At 44.2% G+C, this 22,828-nt stretch overlaps 1 protein-coding gene across 8 annotated transcripts in view; it reads left to right on the top strand.

The window, feature by feature from the left end:
- The window catches only part of Osbpl6 (oxysterol binding protein like 6), a 170,224-nt gene that overhangs the window by 81,243 nt on the left and 66,153 nt on the right, over nt 1-22,828 (top strand). For all 8 annotated transcript variants that reach the window (XM_050119528.1, XM_050119544.1, XM_050119537.1 and 5 more), the window contains exons 2-3: nt 733-897; nt 16,966-17,215. In XM_050119528.1, the coding sequence (XP_049975485.1) occupies nt 17,120-17,215 (96 nt within the window). In that variant the 5' untranslated portion in view covers nt 733-897; nt 16,966-17,119. The remainder of the gene's footprint in view (nt 1-732; nt 898-16,965; nt 17,216-22,828) is intronic.

Below are 22,828 nucleotides of genomic sequence, written 5' to 3'. Positions count from 1 at the left end.
ATTGAAACCCTCTTGTCTCAACCTCCCAGGAACTGGGAGCATGGATGTGGATCACAGCATCTGACTCGATGAATACTTTTAATGCTGTCTCCGTGTGAAGAAATGAGCTTGCTAGAGAGGTTTATGGCTTGAGGGAAAAGCTGCCGTCGTGTTTCAGGGCAGAGAGTAATCGGTGCAGCTTCTGCTTTAGGCCTGGCTTTGTCCTTTATTCTTCAAGTAAGCGTTTATTTTCTCATTCTGTGTTTTTCGCTTCCTGAGTGATCTATCGTGTAAACTGGATTCTGTGGTGGTAAAGTCAGAAACAGCTCTGTTCTTGAAAGGCCAGTTAGAGACGACAACAGGGTCCTGTCGGAGGCATGGGACTGGAGATTTCTCTTCTCGTGTGATGAGCTCTCTTTGTGCTTGTCTTATCTAAAGCACCGCCTGGTGTCCACAGTTCATGGGAAAGCTAAGCTTGGTTCTAGACAATGCGCTTTGTCCTCACTGGGAATACCTGCTGTGTCACGTAAAGGGTTTTCCCTGGGCAGAGTGTAATTGGGAATCTGCAATGTGACCAAGCACTGAGTTCAGTGTTCTTATCTTTGCAGTTGTGTAAGACTGAAGAGAGGAGATAAAAGCTGAAGTGCCTGGTTCAAACTTTGTCATGCAGAGAGATATTGGGGGGCATCCTCCTGAGAGTGTCTTGGACGTTCTTTGGAAATGCCCTGTGTGATTGTCATCCCTCTTTTCCAGGTTCTGCTTCCTGCTGGGAAAACAGCAAAAGAGGACAATTAAGGCACCACCAGTGCCAACAGATTGGCAGACTGGGTCCCAAGAACAGCGGAAGGTGTCTATGAGGCCAGTTCACTGAGAAGCTAATGGTGCAGCCAAGCTAGAAGACTTTGACTCAAGGCAAAGGTGAGGGTGCAGAACGCACACTTCCTGCAAACGCAGGGCAGAATGACTCCAAACGATGATGACACAGCACCAGGGAACAGGAAGGTGCTTCTTTATACCTCCTTGTTTGTCTGACCTTCAATAACACGTCACAATCCTCATTACGTTTAGTCATCTCAGTGAATGTTCCATTTGACTCTTTTTAAAGGCAAGGACCTAAAGGTTCACAAATATTGGCTAACTTCTATATTTCTGCCTATGGTCTCTACATTATGTGGAAGCAGGAGCACCCTTCACTCCTTGGGAGACAGGTTGCAGACCTCAACATAAAAATGGCTGCGGTCTTAGCTTTGGTTTCCTTATATGGCTGCATGCAGACAGCACGGTATGAGAGCATGCAGGCTTACAAACATTATTATCTATTTTTTTTTTATATAGTAAACCAGACATTGGTGGTTCTGGTGTTGCCCGCGAGACTACAATGAGTCCAGAGTCCCCCATGATTTATAGTCTGCTTGCCATCTTTGCCATCTGCACCTACTACGTTTTCAGCGCCAGGTCATAGATTCCATTTGGCATGGTTAGACTGGGGTGTTTGGCCTTCGGCATTGGGATACACCCCTCCTTCTTATCCACAGGCCTCTGCCCTCTCGTGGGGAAGGCTATGGTGTTAGTAGTCTGGGGGGAGTTTTGCAAGCTGCACCTCCGCTAGTCACTCTTGCTCTGGGTGCTGATAGAGGCGTTGGTAGTGTAGACGTGTGTAATCTGGGGAACAGTCTTCACGAATTCCAATAATACTCCTGTTTTTGCATGGACAGGTCCCTCTTGGGGGATTGGGAAGCAAGGCTCAGTAATAATTTAGTAGAATCATGTGATGTGAGAAGCCTTCTACTTCGAGCTACATTATTAAGACAACATGGTTTGCAAACTAAAAGGAAGCAGGCCAATTTTTAGGCCATCACTTTCATATATGAAAACTTTTAAAAATCAGTTGGTTTTTAAACCATATGAACACTCCACACAAAAAGTCAGAAAACCATGAGAATATGCAATGTGATTTCGTTACCATCTTAATGATTACTTCCTGATAATCTTTAGCATTCCATCAATATTTAATTAACGAATCCTACAGATCGATTGGTACTGCCAGGCCCCCCCTTGAAAGCCGTGGCATTGAAGAGCTCTGCATTCGTCTTCCGTGAACTCACCTCTGTGGACTGCAGCACAACCGATTGTCTTTATTTGTTGCCATTATCTCAGCGTTTATTATTTTATATCAGACGCAGGAGCTTCGAAAGTTGTCCCCTTAGGACTTACTAAGCTTGCTTAGAGAGAGGAAAGCTTTTTCCAAGATGAGATGGGCCCGTGGATCTGGAGAGAGCCAACTGGCTTAGGATGCAGACTATTCACACACTGGTGTGGTCATCTTAAGGTTGGGCACTTTGTGACCTAAGGGTTTCATTGCTTGATTTAATTGTCATGTGGTCTGGGGTACAAAAGCAACTCGTTGACCTGGCTTCTCTTTGAATGGCATCTGTAGAGTCCATTTTCTAGCTGGCACATCTGTGCCCAAGGGTGATTCACTGAGTGCTCTGTCTGCTGTGCCCTTGGCATACGCAACATGTTGGCACTCAGAGGTATTGCCATCAGAATTTGACGTGTACAGTGAGTTGTATTTAATCAATAACTTTCCCCCCACCTTGATCAATATCTTGTTCTAAATTGAAATTTTTTTTTAGAAGTACTGCTGTTAATTTCATATGGGACCCAACTGTGGGTCTTTGCCATGGAAACATTTCATAACATAAGTTTTTGTTGTTATTGAAGATGCTCAAATAAAGCTTGCTTTGTTCTCTGGCACCCTTCAGGTTGCACATGGACATTTGCAGAGGACAGCCTGTTACACTGAGTCACAGTGAACCTTGACGTGCATCTCACGTGCCTACACTCAGTCCCAGCTCCGTACCAGTCGAGAGCATCCCAGAAGTACACTTGAGATGTTAGTTTCTTTGGCCCTGATTTTTGTTGCCAGTGCAGGCTGCCTCAGCACCTCTTGAGCTCCAGCACTCAACTGTTTTTACAAACCTTGGTTCTGTCAGTACAAAATGGATTTTAGAAGCAATAGCTGAACCTTGGGAGTCATTGACGTTTCCTGATCTTTTTGTAGAACCTGATAGGAAATACATCCATCAAAATAAAGAATTCTTAGGGATTTTTGTAAGTGAATGTTATGGGATTTTTTAAAAAATAAAAATAATTACATATTTTTTCTATTGAAAAATTTTGTGGTTCAAAATAACATTATAAAACTATTCAGTTTATATTTTGGATATTTAAAATAGTTTCAAATTAATAATATTAGCCTTAAGCGACTAATTATTGCACTATTTTTTAGTAGAGAAAGAAGTTAATTGTAAGGTTCATTTTCTTAAACATTTATTAGCATTATGAGCACTTTCGAAATGCATATATGAAATCAGGAAATGAATTTTTTCTTCAACTTAATTTTGGTGCTAATATTAGACATATTTCTTGGCATTGAGAGTTATTCTTTTCAATCTTTAGTTTGTCAGAGACTTTGAGTTGTTTAAACTCAGTGCGTCATATGCTGGGAATGATGTTTCAGGAGGGACAATAGTCTCCTTGTGCTCTTGGGATCAGTTTGTGCCACACTGAATGTGTGTGTTAGTGTCCACACTTGCTCATGGGGCACTCCTAGCTGAAGAGTCAATCCCTCAATGCAGCAGAGAATTCCAAAGGTGCCCCCATGTCCATCACCTTTTTTCTTTTTATTTGGGAAACGGATAATTTGTGGTATTTCATCTGGAACGATTGTATCTTCTTTGGGACAGTCAGGTGATCAAGGGCTTTGATTTCTGGACACATTTATACTGTTTGTCTGTGGGGAAACGGAAGGATTCATAGATGGCCCTTTCTCAGCCCCCTCTCTGCTGTTAATCCCAGAGGTCAGCGGTGGGAGTCAAGATGACCATAACACCTTGCTCACCCACAGTCTTGTAATCTCCTGGCCTGCTCGTTCTCACAGTGCCTTGTTCTGAATCACAGTAGTGTCCAGTAATCATGAATTTTTCAAATATGTTTTTACAGAAAGAATGACTCATGTTTTAATTATTCTAATTTGGAGCATTATTTAAATTTTATCTCACTGACTTGGTGCATCGAATGAATAAGGCCAGGAAATAGTCTGAGTGAGACAGCACAACGGCACAGATGGGCTTTGAAAGCGACGGTGCTGAGTCGTGTTCCTGTACAGAGGGATGGTGGAGGAGATGACTGCCTGCAGTTCTGCTGTGTGTGCCTGGGGATAGAAGGTTAGCATCTCAGAACTCAGAGTCATCTGACGGATTTGTCCTTCATTGTGTGCCGTATGTCACCCCTGATACACACACACATAGTTAGACACACAGATACACACATAGACACATACACAGACACACAGACAGGCATAAACACAGACACACACAGATAGACAGACACTACGCACATAGACGGACATACAGACACACACAGACACACAGACATAAACACAGACACGCAGATAGACACTACGCACATAGACAGACATATAGACACAGACACACAGACATAAACACAGACACACATAGATAGACAGACAGACACATACACACATAGACAGACATATAGACACACAATACACAGACACACAGACATAAACATGGACCCACACAGATAGATAGACACATACACACATAGACAGACATACAGACACACACATACACAGACACACACGGACACACAGATATAAACACAGACACACACAGATAGACACTACGCACATAGACAGACATATAGACATACACATACACAGACACACAGACATAAACACAGATAGACAGATAGACAGACACATACACACATAGACAGACATACAGACACACACATACACAGACACACTGACATAAACACAGACACACAGATAGACAGACAGACACATACACACATAGACACACAGACACACATACACATGGACACTTTACTAGCCCATGTAAGCATTCATTCATTTCTTAGTTTTTGCCAAAGATAGCTGAGTTTCATTCAGTGTCAAGCAAGCCTTGTTCTGAACCCTGAGGTGGTGACCCAGGAGCACAGGGGACAAGGCATTAAGCTTCTAAGCGTAGATAGGAAGCTGGTACCCGAGCGACGTAACCGTGGAGGAAGTGGGAAGAGTATTGTGCTGGAGCCCGGCAGGTGCGGTGCCTCTTCAGAAGTGATGACAGAATGAAGGACTAAATGGCAACTTGCTGACTAATTCTTCATATGTAATAAATGGGGAAGTGCAGCAGAGTTTCCTTCCACAGTAACTGCGGGTTCGGCCTTTGGGTTTATTTTCAAATCCACCTTCTAAACTGCAAGCCTCACCCCTCACCACGTCACCTCCGAAGAACTGGTGAAATCAGACAGTGTCCCGGAGAAAGGGTCCACGGTATAGGCTGGAATATCCTTGAAACCTTTCTGCAAGTTCCAAATTGCTCCAAAATAAAACACTTAAAAAGAAAAGTTCTAGTGAAGAAATGCCAACATTTCCATCAGATCAAGTACAGGGTGCCTCGGGTTTGCATAAATGAAGAAGTCAAATGTACACAGGAAGGCCGGGGGAGAAATGACGGTGGATGTTGGGAATCTTCTATCACTGAGTTCTAGATTTTGGTTCCATTGCTTATGTTTAGACTAGACTGAGTCTCTTTTTCTGTTTTTGTAAAACTATATTTATTGCTGTTTTATGTGCTAGTATGTATGTATGTATGTATGTATGTATGTATTATGTTATTTCGAGTACATGTATGCAGTGCCCGAGGCAATGTGGGCACTGGAAACTGAACTCCGTCTCCTCTAAGAGCAGCTAATAAGGTTTTTCCCCTCCCCTCTTTGCAGGGATCTTTTCTGTTGTTAGTGTTTTGTGGTGTCTGTTTGTTTATTTGTTTGTTTTTGAGACAGGGTTTCTCATACAGACCAGGCTGGCCTCGAACTCACAGAGCTCAGTCTGCCTTTGCCTCCAAGTGTTAGGATTTAAAGGCGTGCTAGCCATCCAGCCAGAGTCTCCTTTTCTTCAGCACTTCATTTTAACACTTAATTCTCAGCAATCTAAAAAGTTTGCAAATATGATTAATCATTTTTCCTTCTTTTAATGTTCAACTAATATTTTTTCTTTCTTTTTTTAATTTGCTTGTTTTTTGCAATCTAATGAATGGAGAAAATAGCTTTTTCAGCAAATAGTGTGTGAGTGTCCTAGACAAAATAAGGAGAATTGCTCTACAATTTATACAGAATAAACTAAAGATAGATGGTTTAGTTAGGGTTGTCTTGCTGTGGAGAGACACCCTGACCATGGCAACTCTTATAAAGGAAAAGATTTAATTGGGCTGACTGGCACTTCAGGGGTTTAGTCCATTATCGTCATGGCGGGAAGCATGGCAGTACATGGTGCTGGAGGAGGAGCTGAGAATTCTACATATGGATCCACAGGCAACAGGAAGAGACGGCCGCACTGGGCCTGCCTCGTGCATCTGAGATAGGACCACGCCCTGTTGGCCACTGGGGGCCATTTTTTCTCAAACCACGGTAGATTACAGATTTAAATGTAAAATTATAAAACCTGGGGCTGGAGAGACAGCTCATTAGTTAAGAACTGGCTGCTCTTTCAGAGAACGGGGTTCAATCCCCAGCACCCATAGGGCAGCCCCCCAACTGTCTGTAACTCCAGTTCCAGGGGATCTGACATCTTCACAACAAAGCATGTAAAAAATAAATAAATTATTTTTAAAAAATTATAAAACAAGAAGAAATAGAACAAATTCTTTAGTATCTAAGGCAATACAAATTCTTAGACTTCTTTCCTTTTCAAAAAAAATATTTTTATCCTTTTGAGTTCTTTATCCAAACAGCAAATAATAATGAAGTCTTCAGGAAAAAAAAAGAGAATTATTAGCATTCATTCTGACATCATGCCCTAGATTTCCTGATTTAGTTTGTATTTTGTTTGATTTTTCCTACTATCTTACTTGGTATCTATACTTAGGACAAATGCACTGGTTTATTTCATGAATATTCTTACCTTATAATCACAAATTCCACCAATTTTTATCCTAATCAAGAGGTTTTTCTTTTTTGATAAAATAAGCATCTTTGAACAGGTGTATTTTCAGATTTGATGTCAAAGGCAGAGGTAAAGGAAGTGGGGCAGTGTTCATCTTGCATTTCAGTTCATGCATGATTGGAAGGTTTTTCAAAACCCACCCAATGCTGATTAGAAAAATAGTTTTCTTTCTTTCTTTCTTTCTTTCTTTCTTTCTTTCTTTCTTTCTTTCTTTCAGCCCTAGCTGTCCTGGAACTAGGAATTCACTCTTGTAAACCAGGCTGTTCTCATATATATATATATATGTGTGTGTGTGTGTGTGTGTGCACATGTGTATATGTGTGTGTGAGTGTGTGTGCGCACATGTGCACATGCCTGCCATAGCATGCCTTTGAAGTCACAAGACAAATCCATAGGAGTCAGTTCTCTCCTTCCACCATGTAAGTCAGACAGCTCAAAAGCTCAAACTCAGGTTGTCAGGCTTGGCCAGAGGTGCTCTTACCCACCGAGCCACCTCTCTGGTGCTCAGTCCCTGTATTTCTAGGCACAGCTGATGTTTTTTAAACTATGTCGGAGGAGATAGAGAAATCCAAAATTGGCAAGAATAGTTAAAATCATAAACCCTTCCATAATTGACTTGCTCACTGTCACACTGTGGGGTCCCGTTCTCAGAGTTTTCTGTTTCTAAGTCTGGTTGCTCTGAGGAACGTGCATTGCAGGGATGTGCTCAGTGCCCCGTCCATCCTTTGGGTCGCCTACCGACACCTCGTTGTGGGCATATGTGGTGTTTTCCGAGCCCTTCTCATCCTGAGTTCAGCATCAAGTGACATGTCAAGTCGTCCCTGAGCTCCGTCACTCACTGTCTTTGTGACCGGATATCCTCATGGCCAATCAATCTATCATCCTACCACCTTATGCTTTCCATTTTTTAATTGATTAAATAAATAAATTCTACTTCTGGTGCCCCAAATTCTGTTGCTTTTGCCTTGTCTTCTTCTTGCCCTTATAGGATTTTAACTTAGAAAACAAACTCAATCCCCTTCTACATAGTCAAAGGCAATCTGTAGGTTCAATGTAATTTCCTTAAAGCTCCAATGACATTTGTCACAGAAGGAGAAAAATTCAAAAGATTTCTACAGAAGCACAGAAGACTTGGGTTGCAGAAGCAACTCCTGGCTGAAAGGACACGCCTTGAAATGTCACAGCAGCGGGTTCCAAGTCATGACAGAGACAGCAGAGTTGGCACAGAGCAAGATAGTTTAGATTAATGGAATCGAATAAAAGACTGAGATTTGAACCCACAGTCTCAAACAGGCACCATCTGTGTGATGGATTGAATGGTATTGGCTCCATGGGCTCATATATTTGAATGCTTGGTCTCCAGTTAGTGGAACTGTTTAGGAGGGGTTAGGAGGTGTGGCCTTGTTTGAGGAGCAGTGACACTGGGGTCAAGTTTTGGGGTTTCAACAGCCCATGCTATTCCTGCCTCCCCATCACCAGGCTCCATGTTACCATATCATGGTGGCCGTGAACTCACCCTCTGAAACTGGAAGCCCCAAATAAACACTCTTTCTTCTTGAAGTTGCCTTTGTCATGGTGCCTTATTCTAGCAATAGACAAGTAACTGAGAGACATTCTTCGACAAATGGTGCTGGAAAAACTGGACAGCCACACGAGACCCATATCTCTCACCGAATGATATCACCGACTATGTCACAGAATTGATATGCAGATGTCAATTCAGGGTGGGTCAGAGCTCACAGTCCTGGGAGGGGAAAATATTTGACGATGAAGGCACAGGCAAGGGTTTCTGGGAAGGACTGCACCAGCTCAGGAAATGAAGCCTAAGTGTACCTGGAATTAAAACACTTCTGCACAGCGAAGGAAATGACTAGTCAATGAAGAGACAGCTTCCAGGATCAGGATGGAGGGAAATCCTTTCCATCCCTACATCATAGAGAGCATTAATATTGAGACTAAAAGAACTAAAAAAAGCCAAACACCAAACAACAATCCGATCAATAAATGGACTAATGAGACAACAGTTCTTAAAAGGTTAAGGCCAGATGGCTAATAACTATGTGAAAAACAATGCTCAGCCTTAGTCACTAGGGAAATACAAATTGGAGCAACATTACGGTTCCATTTTAACACAATCAGAATGGCTTCCAGTTACAAAACAAACAGTGATAGACGCTGGCAGGGAGGTAGGGAGCCTTGCAAACTGCTGGTGGGAATGCGGCTTGGTGCAGCCACTGTAGAAATCATCACGAAGGGTCCGCCGTAAAGCACAGGCAGAATGAACATAGGACCTGGCTTCCCGCTGGTAGGCATGCGCCCAAAGGACTGTAAGGCCACACACCGCACGGGTGCCTACGTCTCACCAGAGCCATATTCTGGAATCATCCAGGGTTCCCATCAGTGGCCGAGCACATAAAGAGAATGAGGTATGTGCACACAGTGCGGCTCCTTCACCCATAAAGAAGAGTGGAGTTCTGCTTCCTCCAGGGAAGTAGCCTGGACTGGAGAGCATCATCTTGAGTGAATAAATCAGGTAGATCCAGCCAGCCACAGGACATTTGTAAGCTTATCATTGCAGAGGCAGGAGAAGGGTCACAAGCCCAGGCTAGTCAGGGTTGGATAGCAAAACCCCATTTCAAGTAACCGAAAGATTCAAAACAAAAACAAAAACAAATAAATAAAACAGGGAGACAAATGTTGCATGGTTTCTCTCATTTGTGGTTCCCTGCAGTTCTTCTGAGGTACTGTTTGTGAGCGCACATCAGCGATCTGTCAAATGCAGAAGGGAGGCCTTTAGGTGGAGAAAAGGGGGTGGACTTTGAAAGCGAGGAATGGGAAGAGCGTGAATGTCCTCAGAACACATAGCATACTTGAAAGAAACCGTCTGTAGGATGTGTAAAACCAATGAAAATAATTTAAAAATTTAAGAACCTCAACTGTTATTTGTAGTTTAGCCTTGGAATGAAGCCATTCTGTATTTAGCCTGCTAGCTTTACTCCAGTATCTCTGTATGAATATTTAAACTATTTCCTTCCTTCTCATTCCCACAAAATCTCTTGTGTTAAGCCAGGCTTAGAGGTCTCTTGCCCCCTCAGCATCCTCTTTGAGACACGGACCACATGCCCCCCCGAAAAAGAAAACAGGAGCTTGAACCTTTTGGAGTTAATTTGTTTGTGAATTATAACTTACAGTAGTACCAACACTCTGCAAACCTCATACATACAACCTTGTCAAACTATTAGGACTCCCATTTCTTTACTTTTTGGTGATATTTCAAGTATTTATGACATTAAGGTAACCTTTATGGGTTTTTATTTGTTGTTGTTTTGGTTTGGTTTGGTTTGGTTTGGTTTGCTGTCTTTAGAGACACGATGATCACGGCAATTCTAATAAAGGAAACATTTAATTGGGATGGCTCGCTTACAGTTTCAGAGGTACAGTTACAGTCTCTTGTCATCATGGTGGGGAGGGTGCTGGAGCTGAGAGTCCTACATCTTGCAGGCCACAGAAAGTCAACTGAGACACTGGGTGGTATCCTGAGCATAGGAAACCTCATAGCCTGTCCCACAGTGACACGCTTCCTCCAACAAAGCTACACCTCCTAACACTGCCACTCCCTATGAGATTATGGGGGCCAATTGCACTCAAACTACCGCATTCGCTTTTTAGGGGTTTGTTTTGTTGGGTTTTTTTTTTTTGTTTTTTTTTTTTTTTTTTTTTTTTTTTTTTTTTTTTTTTTGAGACAGGGTTTCTCTGTGTAACAGTCCTGGCTGTCCTGGAACTTGCTCTGTAAACCAGGCTAGCTTCGAATTCACAGAGATCCGCCTGCCTCTGCTTCCCGAGTGCTGGGATTAAAGGCGTGCGCCAATAGCACCTGGCTTCTTTGTGGTTTTTATTTGTTTTGTTTTGTTTGGGAGGCATTTGTTTTTTTGTTTTGTTTTGTTTTGGTTTGGTTTAGTTTTTAAGTTTCTGGGACAGAGTCTCACTAGATAATCTCAGGATAGCCCATTCTCTCTTATAGCCTAGGCTAATTTCAATTTATAGCCTAGGCAGTCCCTCCCTTAACCTCCAAGTGATAGGATTATAGATATGTGCCATCAAACCAGACATAAAATAATCATAATTAGTGTCATATTTGGTCATTCTTTTATCTTGTGTTGATATTTGGATCATACTTCTGAGTCGGAATTGCCTTCATAATCCATGAGATTTTTTTAAATGTAAAAATAAAACATCAGTGCAAGATATATATGTTTATGAACAATATAGCGGCACGCCCCCTCACCCCATCACCGCTATGGCCAATTTCAGGGTACCTCTGAAGCCTGAGCTAAGGAGGGGAACACACAACAGGTCCCTGAGCTCAGCACTGAGTGTGCACAAAGGTTACCACACCCCAGTTGAATAATCACGAGCCTGAGATACGTGGGTCCCTGCAGTAGACCTCCTAAGCCAGCTCACCTCTCCCTGACCTGACAGTGTGGGAGCAGTAATCAAAACAACCCTCCCGCTGGTCCCCCAACTTAGCGTTGTAGACACCCTGACACATGGGTGGGTGTCAATCATCACCAACCTTGCCATTCTAGAAGGGTGGCTGTTTCTCAAAATTCTGTCCATGAAATGGCCGTGCTTAAGCGGGACAATGGGCCAGTCAATTAGTAGGTGGCAGGTGCCCAGTTTGGTGCAGCCAGGCCAGTCGATCAGCTGTGTTTGGAAAGAACTGAGGCTGTCTGTCACATCGTCCCTATTCCTCATGGGTAACTCCGCAGTAGGAAGGATAAAGCCTAGTAAGGCCCCTTGGGTTCCATTAGTAGCCTGGCAGATCTTTTTTTAGGAAGTCTCCTCTTGGGGAGGTTGAACTTTGTATAGTCTGTTTTCTCAAATGACTTCTGAACAGATAAGAAACCGACGTCTGTAATTCGTTTGGATTACGTAGGGTTATCTTCAAGCATATACGGTAATATCAAAGAAGTGACGTAAGAGTAAGGTTATCTCCAGCCAGTGTGTGAGCCCAGTCAGCTGCTTAGTGGGTAAAACGGAGGGGCTGGGACGGAGCTGAGGTGATAAGCTCAGTCCGTGCCCAGAGCGGTGCTTGTGGCTCGTGACGTAGAACCACAATGACAGAGGTCAGATTGCCTCTTCCCTCAGGGATGCTGTAGAACCAAGTCAGATAAACGGAGAGCAGACATGTCTGAAACGTGCAGAAACCGAGGCACGAAACAGGCTGGAGCGACAGTTATAACGATCGCATAATGAAACCTGGCTGCAAAAATGGTGTCAAATAGTGCCCGGATGTTGTACCGTAAGTCAGCGTAGCTGATGGTGGGGAACGTTTCTATGGTGATCACACACGCACAAATCACATCTTCTAATTACGATTTCAAGTGAAAAGTGTGGCACTGAGTGATTTCCCATTTGCTATCCACTCCCACACTGTTCTCGTTTTCCAAATTGGAATTCTAGATCCAGTCCTGGAAGCATCAGCTTTGTGTCCTCATCCCCCAAATCCTGGTAAGCACCGCTCCTTGTTGTCTGTGGGACTCTCACCCTGGGTCTCCAGTAGGAATGCAGTCTGGCAGCATTTGCCATTTTGTATCTGGCTTGTTTCATGTGGCATGTTGCCTTCAGGACTCATTTATTGTGATGGCTATTTTATTTATTTTTTCATTTTATATACCAATCCTAATTCTCCCTCCTTCCTCTTCTCCCACCCTACCTCCTCATCCTATCCCCCCAACCACTCCTTAAAGGGGGCAAGGCTTCTCTAGGGGCTTCAACAAAGACTGGCATCCTAAGTTGAGGCAGGACCAGGCCCCTCCCCACTGCATCAAGGCTGAACAGAGTATCCCACCATAAGAAATGGGCTCCAAAAAGTCACACCCAGGTTAAGTCCTGGTCCCACTGCCAGATGCCCTACAAACAGATCAAGCCACACAACTGTCACCCACATTCAGGGGGTCTAGAGTCCGTGAGCTCCCACTCACTCAGGTCAGCTGTCTCTGGGGTTTTCCCCATCATGGTCTTGACCCTCCTGCTCATGTGATCCCTCCTCTCTCTCTTCAACTGAACACCAGGAGTTAAACCCAGTGCTTAGCTGTGGATCACTGCATCTGTTTCCCTCAGTTACTGCATGTAGGTTCCATGATGACTATTAGGGCAGTCACTCATCTGATTATAGGGGCAGGCCAGTTCAGGCACCCTCTCTACCATTGCTAGGAGTCTTAGCTGGGGTCATCCTTGTGGATTCCTGGGAATTCTCCCTAGCACCAGGTTTCTCCCTAGCCCCATCATGGCTCCCTCCATCAAGATATCTCTTTCATTGCTCTCCCTCTCTGTCCCTCCCCCAACTCGGTGATGGCTATTCTCTGTTCTCAACTGGACTGTATCTGAATGAATTACAATCCAGATATGGAGAGCACACCTGTAAGAGATTTCCTGCTTGGTCTGAGGTGGGTTTGTACACTTCTAGTCCAGACCTTTGATCTGGACCTTGAGTCAAGGAGATCTATGCCTTCAATTCAAATCTTGAGGAGGGAAGACACACCTTTAATATGGGCCTCATCTTCTGACTGAAGTCTATATAAGGACATAGGAAGCTTTTGTTCTTTGCCTGCTTGCCCCTCCCATTGCCACCACATCCACTCCTTCACTGGCATCGGAGTCTACTCCCTCAGGATTCCATCATGCTCTGAAGACCAGCTGAGACACCCAGCCTTGTGGGACGGAGCAGCCACTGGGTTCTCAGACTTTTCCCTTCCTAGCCAGCCACTGTTGGATTAGCTGGGCTTCGGCCCCTAAGTCATTCCAATAAAGCCCATATTTACTGCAGGGAGAGAGATTTATTCCGTAAGTTCTATGACCGTAGAGAACCATGCTTGTTAGAATTTCCTTTCTCTTCAAGTCTAAGTCATATTCTGGTCTCTGAATAGAATAATAGAATACTTCTGTATTCCTTTGTTGGTGGATATTGAGGTTGTTTCTGCGTCTTGGGATTGTGAGTGTGGATATAAGTATGGTATGTTCTACAGCCTCTAGTGCTTTGGAGCACTTACTTCGAGATGGAATGAACCACACAGTAACCTTGTTTACAAACATTTAAGGAATAGTTGAGGCATTTGATTTCTACGGCAGCCACGCCATTTTTTATTTCTGCTGGCAGTGTACAAGGGTCACACTTTAGGGACAGTTTTAACTTTAGTTGACCCAGGAGCTCCAAGTGGAGAATGGTTGTTTTGACAGAAAATGCCATCCCAAAATAGGGCACCTTCAAGGTCACCAGCCGCCTGAATAGAAATTTGCACAGAACGGACGAGAATTTGTAAATGCTAAGGCCACAGAGCAGAGCTGAAAGCTTTTGCATCCTGTCCTTGTCTGTTAGCGTCATCAGGAACTGTATTTCTCAGGGTCGTTCTTCCTGCTGTAATGCACACGGTGACGTTACGCAGTCTTCCTTTTGAACATGCCAGAGAGGGCAAAACCCCGATGATGAATGAAAAGTAACAGACCAATCTTTAAATGTCAGTACTAGAAGAACGACCAGGGGATGGTAACAGAGCGGCCCAAGTCAGCAGGGCCCATGGTCAACGCGCCAATCAAAGTCATTGTCCTGTGACCTCACGTTAAACATCACACAGCTTGTTCCTGGGGTCTTCTCAGCCTGCACAGATAACAGTCCTTTGGAAAAGTAAGTTCCTGTGGGGATGCTAATAGCAAGCAGATGGAAACCAAGCTGAGGACTGCAGCCATTGACTTCCTAGGCCCTATTCTCTCCACATTTATATAAAGTAGAGTGTTCCTGTGAACGGAAGGGAGTTTTGAGCATGCTCACCTCACACTTGACAGTGCCCGCTGGTCTGTCACTGCCTTACCCTCACGTGACAGAGAAGGCTAATGGAACGAGGGGGGGTGGTCTCTTAGGATTCTGACTTCAAATTGTTTTATTATTATTACTCAAGCATGGGATCAGAGTGTGTTTATCTCTCTCTTTCTCTGGTTTTTTGAGACATGATTTCTCTTGTGTATCCCTGGCTGTCATGGAATTCTGTAGACTAGGCTGGCCTCAAACTCTGACATCTACCACAAGCCATATGGGGAGCTGAAGGGGTCTGGCTTTCATGAACCATCATCGATGCTGGGATGGGTTGTTGTTAGTTTTTTTCTTTTCTTTCTTTCTTTCTTTCTTTCTTTCTTTCTTTCTTTCTTTCTTTCTTTCTTTCTTTTTTTTAGTGATGCAGTTGCTTAGGGTTGTCTGTGCTCCTGTATGTAACCCCTCACCCATACTCCTGTATGGAACCCCAATAAACTCAGTGGTTCACTGCATTGAATTTCTATCTGCAATTGGTTCACTATCTGAGATTAGTTGTCCCAGTCTCCCAGGAAAAGCCTCACAACACCTTTTGTTTAAAAACACGAGATCCCAAATTCATCGATAACAACAATAACCTCAAAATTGGATCTTGGGATGCCTTTAGCTCTTTATCCATTATTTTCTTTGGTTTTGACAGCTTTTAAATGTATTCATAATACAATAAGACTGAACATGGTTTAATTATGTACAAGTTGCCCTGAAAATGTCGAGTTAAAATAATATATTAGCATTGATACTAATGAAGACAGTGCAGGTGGATGTACTGGGGTGGGGAGGGGGGAGAAGGAAGAAAGAGCTGGGAACAGGGTAGGGGGAGGGAGGTTGTATATGAGACTAATAGAGGGCCTGAAACTTGGATTGAATTTGTGTCTGAGTAGATATTGGATTAATAGGTTAGCCACTTCAGCCCCATCCCACGGGAGCGCTTGAACACATCGCAAAGCCGCCACACTTTTGGCTCAAATGTCAGCATCTACTTGTAAAACGTCTTGGACCAGAAAACAAAGTCCTTTGAATCAAGGATCTAAATAGTGTTCTCACTTTTCTGCTTCCAGGCACCAGGACTTGGCTTCGGAATCTTGATTCACACTTGGTAGATTGCCTTTGCCGAGCAGATTGGATGATCATCCGCGGCTGTGGGCTTTTTTACTGCCTTTTGCTAGTCCGAGCTGAAGCCTTTGCTGTTTGACAAAAGGGCCTCTGGCTCTTTGAATTTATGGCTCACGAAGGCTAATTTTGCTTTAATCTATTCTTCCAGTTTGGACGATAGATGGTTTATTTTTATTTTCTAAGATTTTAAATTTTTTTTACGTGTGTGGGTGTTTTCCCTGGATGCGCGTTTGTGTGCCATGTGTGTGCTTGGTGCCCTTGAAGGTCAGAAGAAGGAGCTGGATCCCCTAAAACAGGAGTTATAGCATATCAGTCACCATATGGGTGCTGGGAAATGTACCTGGGTCCTCTGGGAGAGCAGCTCTTTACCTACTGAGCCATTGCTCCCGCTCAGCTAAGCGGTTTTTATTTTAATAGAATGGCAGGGGATTTAAAATCCTGAGACAGGATTACAAGCGTCAGTCACTTAGAGCATCCAGGTTTACAAGGTCAGGAGAGTTCTCTTAACTGTTGAGATTGTTCTTTTTAAATTAATAATTACTTAATTAGGTTGGGGTGGTCGGATTGAGCACCAAATTGACCATCCTTGACAAGTGTTCTGAGTTACCTGCCCAACCAAGGGACTGCTGTTTCAATTCTTGTCTGTATCTAGGTGATCACTAAGATCCTAATCATAAGATCCTACCACATTCAAATTCACATAATCCGTTACATAATGTTAGAAAATCTAAAATTATAACTATAGACTTATGTGAAATTTCCTTACACATATAGAAATTTCAGAATTCATATATGAATCATTTTGTACATTTTTATCATTATCATAACTTGTGCCTTCAGCTTCGATGTCTCTGAGCCCCAGACCTGCGCTTCTAAGTGTATATTCTCCCCTTTGTTAATGCAAATTAATTTTACCCTAAATAGAATGATTTTTATTTCCTTTTAAATGACGTGAGCCTTTCTGTTTTGTTTTTAGGTGGTTTGGATACCCCAGTAGTAACCTGTGCTTTCCTGGTGCAGTCTGATCCGTGCAAGATGGACTAAAGCCGCCATTTGTCCAGTTCTTCGTTTGGGAGTCGGAAGGAGGATTGGGATGGTCTCACGTGCACACCCCTAGACTAACTGCAGTGATGAGTTCAGACGAGAAGGGCATATCCCCTGCTCATAAAACATCCACTCCGACCCATAGAAGTGCCTCAACGTCCTCCCAGAGGGAAAGCAGGCAGGTAGGAGAACCAGCGCGTTTTTTATCATTTTCTGCAGACAGAACCCTGTGTGGATAGCGCGCTATTGCTAATTGAATCTGAAAATTTGTTGTGAAGTCCTTTAGATCACAGGTCACCCCCCCCCCCTTATTTTGTGTAGCCATTCCCGACAGGGTGAAGTTGCTATAGTGGCTTCTCTGCTATTTTATTTTTTACTTTCCTTTGCGGGTGGGGGGCTCAGAAAGCAGACCCCAGCATGGAGCAGGGTTCCTCCCAGAGGGCTGGTGTTCTTCTCACCATGGACACCTGGCTATGGAGCCAATATCAGGACGGTCACGTTCAGGTCCCTCTTCTTTGGGGAGGTCGAAAAGAACCCATGAACCCTTGAGAGACTTTCTGTAAGACCAGCCGTGCTCGACAAGCCCTATCCTCTGCCAGGCTCCTTGGAATCCGGTCACTGACAGTCTCAAGAGTTAGGAGGCAAATGGAATTGTGGTATCCGAGCATCAAGGACTGAACAGTTCTGAAGGGCAGCGGAGGAAGTAAAGTGTCAGAGCCTATTTATGCTAGAATACACCGGTTGTCCCATTGGATCCCGTCTCTAAAGCTATCTTTATTTGCAGTTGCTGCATCCGTGTCTGGGGGGGCTGCTCTGCTGCCGTGGTTATGTGGGGATTCATCACATAAATGCCGGCCGCAGACACAACAGCGGGGTTTCAGCAGACAGTAATAACGGTTATCCATTATATGTGCCTTATGATAGTAATTTGGTTGTATAAGTGGAAATTTACAAGAGCGTTGTCAACTTTTTCATGGTAATTTTCCTTTGTGTGGGTTTTACTTAGTGAAGAGTCTGGCAGGGGCCCTTGCATCTCTGCTCTACTCGCGTTTTAGGTGATCATAACATATTGCCTAATTTAAAGAAATACGTGTATCCGTTATTTTTTCCTTTCATTTTTATTTGTTTGCTTGTTTGTTTGTTTTGCTTTTTGACACAGAATCTCACCTGTCTGGCTGGCCTGCAGCTTCCTATGTAGCCCAAGCCGGTCTCAAGCTTTCAGCAGTTCTGTGCCAGCCTCCGAGTGCTGCGGTTATAGGCGTTAGCCGTGGTGCCAGGCTGTGCGTCAGCTGTTAATAATTCATTGTACGTGCATTTTTAAATGGACAACTCAGATATGGATCCACAGCAGTGGGGATGCGTTTCTGTGGGTGCTTTTGAGAGAACCCCAGCCTCTATCCCTCCCAGCATACCCTTGCCGCTTACAGCAAGAATTCCAGGGCAATCTATGCAAACTGATGATTTTTTTTCTGTGTATATTTTTCACAGATCCTAACGCAGATATTCCTACTACAGGGTCTTGTGGAAGTTTTTAGCGCTTGTGCCTCTTGTTACAGTGTTCAAAAGGATACTCATACGCTATCTTAGAAGTTCTTCTGCCGTTGACTAATAACTAAGTCTGCGATTACCTGATGTTGTAATACCGGGTGCAATGCATTTGTAAATTCTCAGAGACTCAAGAGAGCTGTGTTTGAAAACGCTTGGTGTTGAACAGCTGCTGCACGCTGAGATGCCCCCTAAGCTGGCCAGCCTACCCTTCTCCTGCTCCTCTGTTCTTTCTATTTATGGATTCTCCATTTTTCCCCCTTGCTCTGAGCATTTTGTCGCATGCCCTTCCTGGTTGCTAAGGAGCAGGGTAGCATGGGCCCAGCTCACCCTGGAGACCTGTGGTAAATAAAAAATGACTGGTAGTGACTGCTATGGAAACGGCTGTCGTGCCCTGTTGATCTGCCTGCTGCACCTGGGCTCCCAACCCCACATGCAAATGGCAAGGACACTGGAGACCCCGGCCTGCCCCCGGGAGCCTGAAGGTAGAATGGGTGACTCCTGACTGGCTTGTGAGAGGAAAGTCTGCTGGCGTGAGAGGGCGTGTAATCGGTCATGAAGATTTTGTTTGCTTGTTTGTTTGTTTGTTTTGGACAGAGTCTCACCATGTAGCACGTGCCATTAATTCATCTCAGCATTCTGGGGGCTGAGGCAGGCAGATCTCTATGAGTTTAAGACCAGCCTGGTCTTCATCGTGAGCTTCAGGCTAGCCAAGCCTGCATGGCTAGTATTTTTTAAGGAGAGGATTTACTTTTTGTCCCTGTGTATCTCAGCAAGTGGAAACACTTCCCCAAGACTTTGTCCTCTCCTTCCTTCGCGACTTCTCTTTTGTGTCTGTTCATCTCCCTCAAAGAGGAGAATAATAGTAAGGAATAAAGATCATCCATTTCCCCCCTCACCTCCATCATTGCCTAAAACAGAACAAATGTAGAGAACTTGGAAGTCTGGCATATGCTGTGCTGTGGCTTAGTGCTTTTATATGCGTCTGTGTAGTACAAGGACACCGGGAAAGTGTGATCAATTAGTCTCCATTCAGTCTTCCCTCCCTCCTGATTTGACGGACATCTGTGCAGAAGTGGTGTCACACACTTCAGCTCTTCCTTCTCCTAATCATGTAGGTGAAGGATATCGTACACGGCAGAGACACAGCAGTGTTTTAACCCACCGTATTTGCTTGTCGTTCACAGGTTCTAGGTGCACAGTGCTGATGAGCTGATTAAACATGTCTGCTTAGATGTCCCCCTCTCTGGCTGTGATGCACAACAATCTGTGTAAGCCAGTCTGTTGTCAGTGACGCAGGCTCTGTTCTCTGTCTCTCTCCTTGACTGCACCTAAAGCCCCTAGGTTAACTCCTTAGATCATACCCTTCCTTTAGAACATCATTTCCTTTTGTTCCCACCATCAGCTCCCCAGCTCAGACTCTTGTCACCTTTTCCCAGGTCCTGCTGAGGACCCCTGCCTCACTAGCACCTTCAGAACCCCGTCGTTTCAAATTCCCTGAATATGGCAAAGTCATGAAATCATTCGAAGGCTTCCTGTTCCCTACACAAGTAAAGCCAGATTTCTTTATGGGCTGGGTGCCCATTGGAGACATAGTCTGTTTCACCCTCATTTCACAACATGTACACGGTGTGTTGTGTGATTCCGAAATCTTCCCCGTCTGTATCTCTGCTTCCTCTTCCCTGAGTGGAGTCCTATCCCAACCTCCACCTTCTAATGCTCCCTTGGGATCAAGGATGGCTCATGTTAATTCTCACCGACCATTCAAAACAACTTTCCCTGCTCCTTCACTGACCTTGTCATAGATAGTATTTGGTATTTTTATATTGTTTACTTTTGATGAGTTGATGTTCCACACTGTGTCGTAAACTTTTCTAAACAGAGGGTATTTTTAAAGACTCACAGTGATATTAGTCTTGTCTTTTTATTGCAGATTCCCATGCTAGATTTAGTAACCCTCCCCTTTCTTCCCCATGGGTAAATAAAGCAGAACATCTGCGCATGGCAGCACTTGGCTGTCCTTCCTAGAGCTAAGCTATGTAGCACGGCAGATGAAAGACAGAAGACGGGGCGTGATGTGTCGCAGTGCCTGGGATTTCACTAAGTGCTTCTTCGTCCACCGAGGGGGTCAAGGGTCCACTTAGTCCTTAACAAGCTCAAGGGCTTCAGGACGTGCACCCACAAGAAGTCCTTCTGGACTCTGGTATGAGATGTTAGAACACCTAACATAGTTGCCTGTGTGTGTGTGTGTGTGTGTGTGTGTGTGTGACCTCACGACGTCCTTACATGCACACGCATGAACCTTCCAGAGGGGCAACAAAGGAGTCGATTAGACGTCAAAGGCTTTCATAAGACAACATGCCCCAAATAAAGCTTGTCCCTTGAAGTACATGGAAATAAAACTTATTAAGTAAATTAAGAGTCATGCGGAACAACATTTCTTTGGTGCTGTGTAGCAGTGAATTAAGATGACTGTTAAGTTCTGAAGGAAAACCTGCATTAATCAAATGCTTCCTGAATTTCGTAGATTCTAAAGCTTTTTTTCCCTAATGTTTGGCTAATTAAAATATCCAGATTTTTCTTGCACTTATAAACTGGAAGGTAGAGGGACACTGTGCCCAGATTCTAAGTGACAACACTGATTCTCTCAGGAGTGGCTCTCGTTTAGACGGGGGCATTTTCTACCTGATCACACATCCTTGTCTGTCAGTTATTCTGGTATTTATTTATATAGACTGCCTGGCTCCTGAAAGATCAGAATTTGTGAACTTTGATCCCGGATGTCAATAGGCCTGTTGCAGTAATATTTAACTTTGTATAAATAAGTTTTCGTGTGTGTGTGTGTGTCTGTATGTGTGTGTGTGAACTTGCAGGTGCAGGTACATGTATGTGTGCTTGCGGAGGTCAGAGATCAATGTTCAGTGTCTTTCTTAGTTGTTCTCCATCTTGTTTTTTGAGACAGGGTCTCTCCCTGACCTTGAAGCTCACTGATTGGCCAGCGAGCTTCAGGGATGAGCCTTTGCCTCTGGTCCCCCATCACTGGGATTGCAGACACATGCCGTTTCTCCTGGATTTTCCTGCTGGAGGTCTAGACTGAGAACTGCACAGCAAGCACCCATCAACCGAGCTGTCTGCCAAGTCCTTATGTTAGTTACTTTTGTTGTCGCTGAAACAAAATCCCTGACAAGAGACAAGGTTAGAGGAGAAGAGGACACAGTCTATCATGGAGGGAGACATGGCGATAGGGATGCGGGGCCACTGGTGACATTGCATCTGCAGTCAGAAAGTAGGCCTTCCTCTTCAGTTCATCCTCTGGACACCCCCTCATGGGCACACCAGAGGCATGTTCTCTTGGTGAATCTAGGTCCAGCCAGATTGGCAGTGGAGACTAGCCATCACACACGAGCATCCACTATTTCCTATGTGTTAGCAAGAGCAGTGTATTTCATAATCAGCCAGAACCCTTTTGGTTGTGCCCACTGGTGATGCTTGAGGCCATCCCAGCAATGAGTCAGCCAGACTACGTGCTGGTAGAACCGGTTGGCAATAGACTTTTCTGATAGCCACCTCAGCACCTGTGGTCTGTGGGAAAAGGGTCCTAGAACTAAATATCTGGTGTACGAGGTTTTTGTAGCAAGTTTTCTCCTTGGACAGACATATTGAGAAGAACATCTCCCAGCTTATCTTGACTGAATTGGCAGATGTCCCTGCTAAGTCTCTGGAGCATCTTCAGCGAAATGACCAGGGTTCATCTTTGAAACACAGGATGCTTCTTTTACGAATAGCAAACCTCTTTCTGCCTTTGAGTGGTGCAAAATATAATGTTATCTCAAACTTTAAAAAAAAATGTTCTCATTTTGAAACATTTCATATTTGTATTTGCCTTTGTGGCTGCATGGTATGAAGTTGTGTGTGTGCAGGTGTATGTGTATGTGTGTGTGAATGCATGCATGTGTGTACGTGTGTAGGCCAGAGATCAATCCCCGGTGTTTTCCTCAGGAGCCAAATATGTCGATTTTTGAGACAAGGTCTCTCACTGGAACCCGGGGCTCGCCGATTAGGCTGGCTGGCTGGCCAGTGGGCCCCAGGGATCCGCCTGTCTCTGCCTCCCAGCACCGAGATCAAGAGTGCACACCGCCCTGCTCGGCTTCTTAGGCAGGCGCTGGGGAATCAATGCAGGTCATCGTCATACTTGTGCAGCAAATGCTTTACCAACTGAGCCATTCCCAGCCCCCAGTGGTCTAATTGTG

The sequence above is a fragment of the Alexandromys fortis genome, unplaced genomic scaffold (assembly GCF_014885135.2).
Source record: "Alexandromys fortis isolate MF-2015 unplaced genomic scaffold, M_Fortis_MF-2015_v1.1 scaffold_8_1_9099942, whole genome shotgun sequence".
NCBI classification, from domain to species: domain Eukaryota; kingdom Metazoa; phylum Chordata; class Mammalia; order Rodentia; family Cricetidae; genus Alexandromys; species Alexandromys fortis.
The sequence above is the reverse complement of the archived record's forward strand: the minus strand, read 5'-3'. Positions and strand labels throughout refer to the sequence as shown.